We start from the raw sequence: 9,972 nt of genomic DNA, 5'->3' as shown, positions 1-9,972 counted from the left end.
TAACGATCCGAAGCTGACACGAGACGGTGAGAGGCCCTCTAACATCGATCTGCAGAGATGGTATCGACGAGGCATATCCCACTAATTATAAGGGGAAGTAACCGCAAGAGAAGAGCACAATGTGCGGTGTGATAACTTGCCTATGTACCATCAAACAACTGTGAATGGCTACAAAATGCTGTGCAAACCTCTTCGATACAGACTGATTAGTAGAATGAGAATGGAGTGAGTCGTGATGCAGAGAAACACTAGTATAGATGTGAGGAAGAAAGAATCCGTATGGTTTCCATCTTTTGGGAAATGTTATGTTCTTTTTCCTAGAAACTGTAAATGTTTACTTTAACATAGATCACTTTGTTCTGTTTGCTCAATATTAATTTGGATGATATTATGTTAAAGTGGTTTATTAGAAGGACCCGGGTCATCCAATCAAGCACTGTAATTACTAATCACGAGAGACTTTTGAATGGTATGAAAGACTTTTGTGTAACTCATCGGGGGAGAGAACACGAATGCACGATCATATTGTCATCGTTGATTAGATTAGAATAAACAAGTAGGCTACAATTTGCATTTATTATATTATGCAGTTATTAGATTAGAATTAATGAGACCAGGCTTGGTAAGTAGCACGCACAAGGTTAAGCACTTCGTGGATAAACAGCCTAAACATAACTGAAGAGACAAGTTTAGGATTACAAAAGAGTTCAATAGCAATAGTAAAGGGGAAGGAAGTTCAAGTTTCTCTAAACATCTGTCTTTGGGTAATAATAAAGAGACCGATTTCGATGCCTTCAAAGCTTCGTTTCCGGATTCTGTGATTTATAAGTTTATAAACTCTCGAGGTTTAGTGGTCGACTGGGATCTTGCCAAACAGACAGGCACCTGGTCACGTGAGGAACCAAATTCACCTTTTTGGAGTCTACCTGGTATTACTAAATACATAAAAACGAGAAAAAAACCAAGGTGATCATATTTGGAGTACAAAAACTCCACTTATATGTTGAGAGTTACAGAGACTCTATTTTTCCCAAAAGTGATACAAAAATTCCAATTTTTTTATAAAGTTTAAATTACATCATTCAAATTTTTTAATAATTCCATAACAGCTCTCCCGTGTTTTTCATTTTTATCCTTTCTCCGTATCTCTCTCACGTCGCCACACCACCTTCGCTTCTCTTTTTCCTCTACCACCACCAAAACCCAAATCATATCTCGATCCTTCACCAACAATTTTTCCTTCTCTTCTTCCGCTACCACCACCAACAGCAGCACCGCCCCTTCTCTTCTTCCTCTACCACCACCAGCTCCTCTCTTCATTTTTGTAGTTATGTAGAACCTAGGGTTTCAAATCGCTTGAAATAGAAGAAGAAAAGGGATATTGGATGATGATCTGCTTGAATCACAATCTCCTAAGGTTAATTCACCAGACATGTCTATGGATTTTTGTGTTTCCATTATCTTTTTTTTTTTCTAAAAATTGATTCGTGATTTGTGAGATAAGGGTTTTGATTCATTTTTGATCTACGAGTTTATTATTGAATTCAGGTTCTCTTATACTAAGAAGTTGAATTGATTTTGATTTTGATGAAATGAAATTTCATAGTTATTGTTCTAGGGTTTTGAATTACAATTTTTGTTGTTACTGTTATAGGATTTTGAATTAAATTTGTAGAAATGAAATGAAATGATTTTTATATGATTACGAACCCATATTCACTAATTTGTCAATCCATGTTGTTGTTAATGGTGGATTTCACTGAATTCAACTTCATTACCAGTAAAATTACCTTTACTTTTTCTTTTTGTACTTGCTAGTGTGTGTGACACTTGAGAAATTGATTTCTATAGTAATAGTTGACTAGTAATTGGACTTTTAACTCATATTTGAGCTTTATCTATTCAATGTGTGTAGAATGATACGTTGATCCAAGTTCCGTTGCATAATAAATATTACCGTGTAGAATAGTTGGCTATGAGATGGCTGAGAGATTACAGCAGGAATGGGTGAGTTGATTGCAACGGAAATTGTTGTTGAAGGCGGGATAAGAGAATACTGGTGCTGATGATGGAAGAGTATGGGAATTGATTCTGTAGCCGGATGTAAGAGCAGCAAGTTCAATAAGCTCAACAGTGCTTGGCAGCAACAAAGAGGTTGGCAGTGAAAATGGAGGATTGACACACTGGTGTTTACATTGCAAGACTCGACAATGCAGGAAGGTGCTCAGTTCTCATGATGGCTGAGAACAATGGGTTCAAGAAGGAAGTGGCTGTTGATTCGTACAGCTGCATGAGAGATGGATGGCGTGCAGTCGATGGATTTAGGTGTTGTAGCTGAGAGGAGAATCAATTGGCTTCAGTACTCATGCCGGTGATATTTGATTAAATGGTTGATGTGAATCGAAATACAGGGGAAATAATTAGGTGTTTCTGGTATTGAGTTGGGGTTGACGTGGTTAAATGGAAATGCAGTTGGAGTTCACTGTTTCTGGACGGAGTTGGATATGTAGTCTGGAAGACGCCTTAAGATTACTAGTATTTATAATAAAATACTCCGGTAAGTTATACGTCAGAGCGAGGCTTAACTAAGTTCGTTCTTGAAGCATTTTAAGTGTGTAGAAACCACCGTAAGAAGGCGAAGAAATCGAAGAAGCAAGTTCTAACGAGACTGTTAAGTTCTGTCCTGGAAGAAGTGTATCGGTCGGATGTGAGAAGCTTTGCCAAACAGGACTAAGATATGTGTTGTACAGAACAAATAACACAGACACCAGAAATTTTGTTAACGAGGAAACCGCAAATGCAGAAAAACCCCGAGACCTAGTCCAGATTGAACACACATTGTATTAAGCCGCTACAGACACTAGCCTACTCCAAGCTAACTTCGGACTGGACTGTAGTTGAAACCCAATCAGTCTCCCGTTGATCCAAGGTACAGTTGTACTCCCTACTCCTCTGATCCCAGCAGGATACTGCGTACTTGATTCCCTTAGCTGATCTCACCCACAACTAAGAGTTGCTACGATCCAAAATCGCAGGATTTGACAATAAATAAATCTATCTCACACAGACAAGTCTATCAAAGGATCAATCTGTCTCCCACAAAAAAAACCTAAATTTTTTGTTCCGTCTTTTGATAATAATCAAGGTGAACAAGAACCAATTGATAATCCGGTCTTATATTCCTGAAGAACAACCTAGAGTTAACAATCACCTCACAACAACCTTAATCGTATGGTAGCGAAACAAGATGTTATGGAATCACAAACAATGAGACGAAGATGTTTGTGATTACTTTTTATATCTTGCCTATCGGAGATATCAATCTCAATCTGATTGTACTCGTACGATAGAAGATGCAAGATCAGATCACATAACTACGATAAAAGTAGTATCAGTCTGGCTTCACAATCCCAATGAAGTCTTTAAGTCGTTAACCTGGTTTTAGAAGAAGAAAACCAAAGGTTAAAGAAGAAACGACTCTAGCAAGCAAACTAGTATCACACGTGAGGTGTGGGGATTAGTTTTGCAGAGTTGCTAGATGTTCTCTTATATAGTCTTTCAAATCAGCGTTTCGCCTTGGTCATAAAGTAAACAATTTCCACCTTTAGATGAAAACCTTATTTAGATTCAAGCTAATATTTCTCAACCGTTAGATCGAAAACTTAGCTTGTTATACACAAATGAAATGCAAGCTTCTAGGTTTGTTAACCGTACCCAAACGTGTATATTGTTGGTTCAACAATAGTCAACCAAAAGGTTAGCCATATGAGCATTTCATACCAACCATATTCTTCTTCACCATAACTAGTTCAAATGACTCAAATGAACTAGTTAGAGAGTTGTTCAATTGCAAGGAAATATTATGTATTACACAAGACACAATTGAAGCAAAGATGATTTTTGATTCACTCGAATCCGTTCATGAACTTTATAGGCACGGTTTGCAAATTCCATTCCTTAGTCTTTATAAGTTTAAGTTCAGAAATCATCTTGAGATATATAACCTTCTTAAGTTCACACACTAGGTTCGCGGACTTAAGCAACCGGGCAGAGTTTACAAACTCCAGCAGAAAATCTCGGCAAAGACTTTCCGTCGGTTCGCGGACTGGGTTCGTGGACTGGTACTCATGCAACTAGTTTGTCAATTCCATCAGAATTTCTCGGGATGAGAAGTTCGGCAGTTCGCGGACTGATTTCGCGGACTTGGCAACAAGCCATTCTCCCGGTTTCTCTTGATCAGCAAAGTTCGCAAACTTTTGTTCAAGGGATAGGACTTATGCACATATGTGTTTCCACAACAATACTTATGTCCATCATTGGTTATGTAATCTAAACTCTCATTCCATTCATTGAAACATTCTTAGAGGACGTTATATAGTAGTTACACTATTTCTCGTCAAAGAAATTTTCAAAGTGATTGAAATATACTAGGTAAAGATAAACATGGTCGTAGCGAAACGCTTACCAACACATATTTCAAGATATAGATAGGCGAGGTATACTCGGCTCGAAATACCAAATATGTATAATCTAAGTCTATATATATAGCATACGACTTTTTGTTTCAAGAAGTAGGAGATATAGTAGATAGACTTTTGAGTGACGGATAAGTTGAAGTCTTCACATACTTTTTGTCGAGAAGTTCCACCGGTTCCTTGAGTAGTTCTTCTTCTTGTATGATGAATCTCCATGAAGTCCTTGAGCTCAACTACACTTTCTATCCTAGTCCGAGACTTAGCTATAGTAGACTAGAAATCAAGACTTATAGTTTTGATCACTAACATTGACAAACATGCTTGAGATAGCAACGCATGCGAGGTCGACCGAACAATGCTCTAACACTTCATATGCTATCTTCTCTTTTGAAGTTAATTGCCTCTCCTTTGTTTCTCTAGGATGTTATCGCCCTTCTATCCTGTTCGCATGGTTTGCTGGGTTTTTATCGTGTGCTGCTCTCTTCTTCGTTTACGAGCGTTGTCTTTGCTATTTTCAACACCTCCTAAATTCATAACCATGTTTGCTGCAAACAATCAATTAATCCAGGGAAGGACTAAAATAGTTGTTATCCTGCGAAATTATCGCACACTTTTTGGAGTCCTAAGATTTGTTGAATGTTTTCTTCTTGTTAGCTAAGGATTCACGTCCTTTTCTTTCGTTTTCAGATGCATCTTTCTTCTTTTCTTTCACCGGTGCGTCTTTGAAGCTTACTTCTTCATTCTATTTTTTCGCATAAGCTTCCTTCTCACTTTATTCGCACTGTAAGACTCTTTTTCTCCTTTCTCCTTCGCACCTGCAAAACTAAAACCTCTTCCCATCGTGGTGGTTTAATTCATGTTGGATAATCCTTCATGCTGCTATCGTGCTGTGTTGACTCGAATTGTCTTGTGCGAATTTATCGCATTATCCAGTTCTCTTCAAATTGTCTTGTGCGATTTGTCTGATCCGGTGATAATTCCATCCTCCTCATGATGAGAATGATTGTTCTTCGCAAAGCTCCAGTGATCATTCTCTTCGCGTGACTATTGTCTTCGCGTGTGCAGAGATCTTTTCATTCCTGCCTCACATGATTATGATTCCTCATTGCTGCTTCATTACTACTTTGGTGTTTTTTGTCTTGATTCCTTCGTTCTTTTAGAGATACATCTCCCTACATACTGCAAAATAACAACCATGAGATATAGAAAATATTATTCTAACGCCCATCTCTTCTTTTCGCCCGCAGAGAATTTGTTGGTGCCACTTTGAATATCTTTTTATATTTGTTGTGAATCCTTCATGCTTCTTAGTTGAATCCTCTCCGTTTTGCTGTAGAACATGTACACTGGGTGCGGGTATCTTCGTATGACTCATCTTCACGCTTCTCCCTTAGAATTTGATCTTTGTCGAAGTAATGTGATGCTGGCATTGTCATCGCGTTGCTATTCACGAAGAAGAAGTTGTTTCCTTCGCATGTTCTGCCAATTTCACCTTCCAACTGATGACTTCCCATCTTCTTGCTATTGGTTTTCCATCTCCTGTGTATCTTTTCCTCTGCGAAGCTTTTCGCCTGGTGTTTTGATCTTCGCCTGCTACTTCTTTTTGTCTTCTCTCTGTCTTTTTCTGTTCGTCTGAGAAACATCCCTTTTCCTTATGCTTTCGCTTCTGATAATTTTTGTTAGCAAATTCCTCATAGCTTCAAGCAGCAAATCAATTTAACTAGCAATAGCAATTATTATCAGAAAATAGAGACTATAATCAGAAACATATTTGAGTTTTTTTTTTAAAAAAGGGGAATCCCAAATTCAATTGAATTATTGGTCTCCTTGATTTTGAAAATCGGTTAAACGGGTTTTCAAAGCGATTTTTGTTGGTTTTAAATCTGTAGTCAAAGCTTATTTTGATATACGATACCAAAAGGTAATCAGGTTTCCAAGTCTTTGTGTTTAAAACGTTTTTCCCAAAAGTCTTGCTGAAAATTCCCAGATCTGAAAATTGAACACAATATCACAAATATGATGAAGAAATTTGTCCTTTTAAACGAGTTGTTTATGTAGCTTTTTTCATCTCTAGCTGCTGTTCTTCATTCACATCTCTTATTTTCTCGTTTCCTTTTCCTCGGATTTGTTGTTAGTGGTAAACTCTTCGGTTGTAATTTCCACTTTTTCCCTTAGTGCTTACAGATCCAGTGGAATCCATCACTCACAGTAGCTAATTTCTTTTAATTCAACTCTAACAATAGGTAATTTCTTTGAATCTTCTTCAATCTAACAAGTAGCAAGCAGTGTTTCTAGCGCCAAAATATAGTTGCAGGAAATCCCACAACTAACACCCCTTTAACAATTTCTAGATCTAAACTTATTTAACATAAAAATAAAGATAAAAATGATGGAAATGTAAAATAAGACACAAAATTTACGTGGTTCGATCAATGTGATCTACATCCACGGGGTTAGGGTTCACTATGATTGTTGAAATTACATTTCGATTACATTGGGACTCCATTAATGGTATTTGGAGTTCTAAGTTGGTGAAGGTAGAAGAAGGAGATGATAGTAATACAAATTTTGTTTTCTCTCTCTTTGACTTTCTCTTTATATAGATGTTTAAATAATGGATGACAGCTAACATGTAGTGGGGTACAACTAATATTTCTCTTATTTTCGAATTTGATGTGCAATGTTCTCACTCCCATATAATATGATAACTTGGCATGATAACTAACCGTGCAATATTTTGCCCCTGCAACAAACATGAAGTTGTACTAATTGTTGAACAGTTTGATACTTGGGCAGAACTGAGATGAATTCTGGTGAACTTGTTTGAAGCATGGATAGTGTTTGTATAAACAACTTATATGGTAATTAGTTGTGAAATCTAGTAATGAAAAAAAAATATGCATTCCGGCGACACTTCATTATTGTACTTAGGGGTGCACATATCCTACCCATACCCGCCAACTCTACCCTACCCGCCAGTTTTTTAGTCGTATCCTACCCTATCCACTATTTGGCGGGTAGGGTGGCGGAAAGATTTTCTTAACCGCCAGTAAACGGGTAGGGTGGCGGGTAGAGGCCATATCCTATCCACCCTATCGGTTGTGCAGCCCTAATTGCACTTATAAACAAAGGAAATTATCGAAAAAATTGGGTCCATCCGGAGATAATTCAATTGTTTATCTTAAGATATCTTATAGTCATCTGTGAACAGAATCAGTGAACAATTTGGTCTGTACATTTAATATTCAATATCATATGCTTGAAGCAATGTTATAAGTTCACACTAAAGAAAACAAAACTTGTAAAAACAAAAACCAGTAATCCAAATAGTAAGGAGTAGCATCAAACCTCTTAAAAAATGAGCTTTGGAAGATATGATAGAACTGAACTCACATTATTAACATAAATTGATCCTGGTTCAGTTTATAGGATAACAAAAAAAGGAAAACCAATCAAAATATATATGAAAAACTCAACTGATGACATCAACAAAACTTAGGGTACTTTTTAGAGTAAAAATTATATATGGCTTAACAAAATTGAAATTATAAGGGATAAAACTAATAAAAACAAAATTAACTGAAATTAAAGAATGAATCTTGATAAAACTAATTGAAGATGAACAGATTTTCATGGAATTACGTTAGTTCTTCCAATTTGATTAACAAAATCCATAGATGTAAGTCAAGAAAATAAAATCCAAACAATGAAACAGTGAGAGATTGACCTAGCCATTTCAGACCCAGAGAAAGATCAGAGAAGAATACTTTTCCGTTACCTTCTGACTCCACCAACTATTACTTCAAAAAGCATTAAACAGATTGAAGTACTTGCAAGTTGCAAATAGCTTGAATCTGTTTAAATGTTGCTGGTACTCCTTTTTCCCTGATGAAAAAAGCAAGAAAAAGTAAGTTGAGTTTGGGGCTGTACTTACGATATAGCTCTCTACTCTCTTCGGATGTCTCAGCAGAAATGAATCGCCAGAAAAGAAAAGCCACTACTGCAATCTCGTGTATAGTTATGTTTAATCGGCTGAGATGGGAAGACGAAATAATCAATTTCTTTCTCAACTAAAGCGGGCATATTTAACCATAGATATATCTATTAGGAGAGAAAATCTCAACAGAGGCTAAGTCAGCCAAAATCTACACACCTGGAAACACTGCAGCGGAAAAGTTCAATAAATGGAAGATGGATGCAGATCCCTGGGAATTGTGGTGGTTGAGTGTGATTTGCCTTTGAAAATCAGGTGACCGTTATATAAGATGCACAGTTTCATTCTTTGAATGCTAGGACAATTAATGGGTGGAAAATGAAACGGTTGTTATATTAATCATACAAAACATTTACGGGTATTGAAAGCAAAAAGCTTATATCACAAAGGAAGATGGAAGGCTAAAAGAACCGAGCAATTCTAAGAAGATTGTAACTGCAGATTTGAAAAGGCAATTAAATCTAAATAACCTGAAACAACGTCCCATGATGAAATATTGATGTGTGAGCTAAGCAATCAGGTTTAAATTGCTATGGCCCCAAGCAATTAAGTCAAAACTAGGATCACCATGGAAAAAACTAAAAAACCAATTCCCAGCTCCGAAGCAGAGTTTTTTAAAAATTGCACATAAAAAATTATTCAAAAATTTAAACACATAATGAATCAAATTATCATCCCGAGGGATTCAGGGAAACAAGTAATCAAGTTCACTAAGACTCAATTTGATTCCTGATACATTTGGTTACCATGATTAAACACATCTGGTTCTTGATACAAATAACGAACTAAAAAACAAAAATTTGATTCTTCAGGGAATAAAACTACGAATAACAAAAATCATACCTGTGATTGATCTTCCATAGATCGAAACCAAATTCCAAAAATCATACCTGTAATATGGTTTTTGTTCCCAAAAATTTGTGATTGATCTTCCATAGATCGAAACCAAATTCCAAAATCATTGAGAACATCCCCAAGATTAACATGATGAACAAAATTCCATAATCATGGAGAACAATATCCACATATTTATTTTTGTCAGGACAAATCATGACCACCACTAACACAAACAAACTTAGACTAACTTTGTTTTGTAGTAATGATACATATATATATATATGAATTGTTGATTGTTAAGGGGAAAACCACTTTTGTTAGAGGGAAAGCTGATTTCGGAATGGATTTAAAAATCAAGCTTTCCCCTTATCAATAATTACTTTTGATTTTAATATTAATATTTTACATCACCATCTACAGGTACATATATAAAAGCATATTTTAAATTTAAAGTTACCCTTGTGTGTTGTATTTATGCGCTTAACGATGAAGATAATCCTACTGATAATTTAAACTAGCAAAGAGAGAAATGGCATGGAGTGGACAGTTCGCTTGATTTTATTTGCATCTCAAGTACACGAAATCTGTATTCTATACAGGTATGGTGTCTTTTAAATAAATATATGAACTATGATCTGATGGTTCATTCTCTAATATCTACTACTT

General features: G+C 36.2%; 1 protein-coding gene across 6 annotated transcripts; it reads right to left on the bottom strand.

Annotated features, from left to right (window-relative positions):
* Positions 1-4,779: 4,779 nt before the first annotated feature.
* LOC113361752 lies at positions 4,780-9,533 on the bottom strand. 6 transcript variants are annotated; one of them, XR_003365304.1, is made up of 4 exons: positions 8,629-9,533; positions 8,254-8,360; positions 7,824-7,888; positions 4,780-7,218 (listed from the first exon to the last, which is right to left on the bottom strand). XR_003365304.1 is itself a non-coding variant. In XM_026604889.1 (3 exons), the coding sequence occupies exons 1-3, from the start codon at positions 9,519-9,521 to the stop codon at positions 8,288-8,290; spliced, it is 318 nt and encodes a 105-aa protein (XP_026460674.1). In that variant the 5' UTR covers positions 9,522-9,533; the 3' UTR covers positions 8,103-8,287. The 6 variants fall into 6 exon arrangements, 1 of the variants encoding a protein (XP_026460674.1); XR_003365301.1 differs by lacking the exon at positions 4,780-7,218 and having other exon boundaries at positions 7,689-7,888; positions 8,629-8,711; positions 9,313-9,533; XR_003365300.1 differs by lacking the exon at positions 4,780-7,218 and having other exon boundaries at positions 7,689-7,888; positions 8,203-8,360.
* Positions 9,534-9,972: the final 439 nt, after the last annotated feature.

Source organism: Papaver somniferum, chromosome 3, assembly GCF_003573695.1.
Source record: "Papaver somniferum cultivar HN1 chromosome 3, ASM357369v1, whole genome shotgun sequence".
Lineage (NCBI taxonomy): Eukaryota > Viridiplantae > Streptophyta > Magnoliopsida > Ranunculales > Papaveraceae > Papaver > Papaver somniferum.
This window is presented reverse-complemented; position numbering and strand designations above follow the sequence as displayed.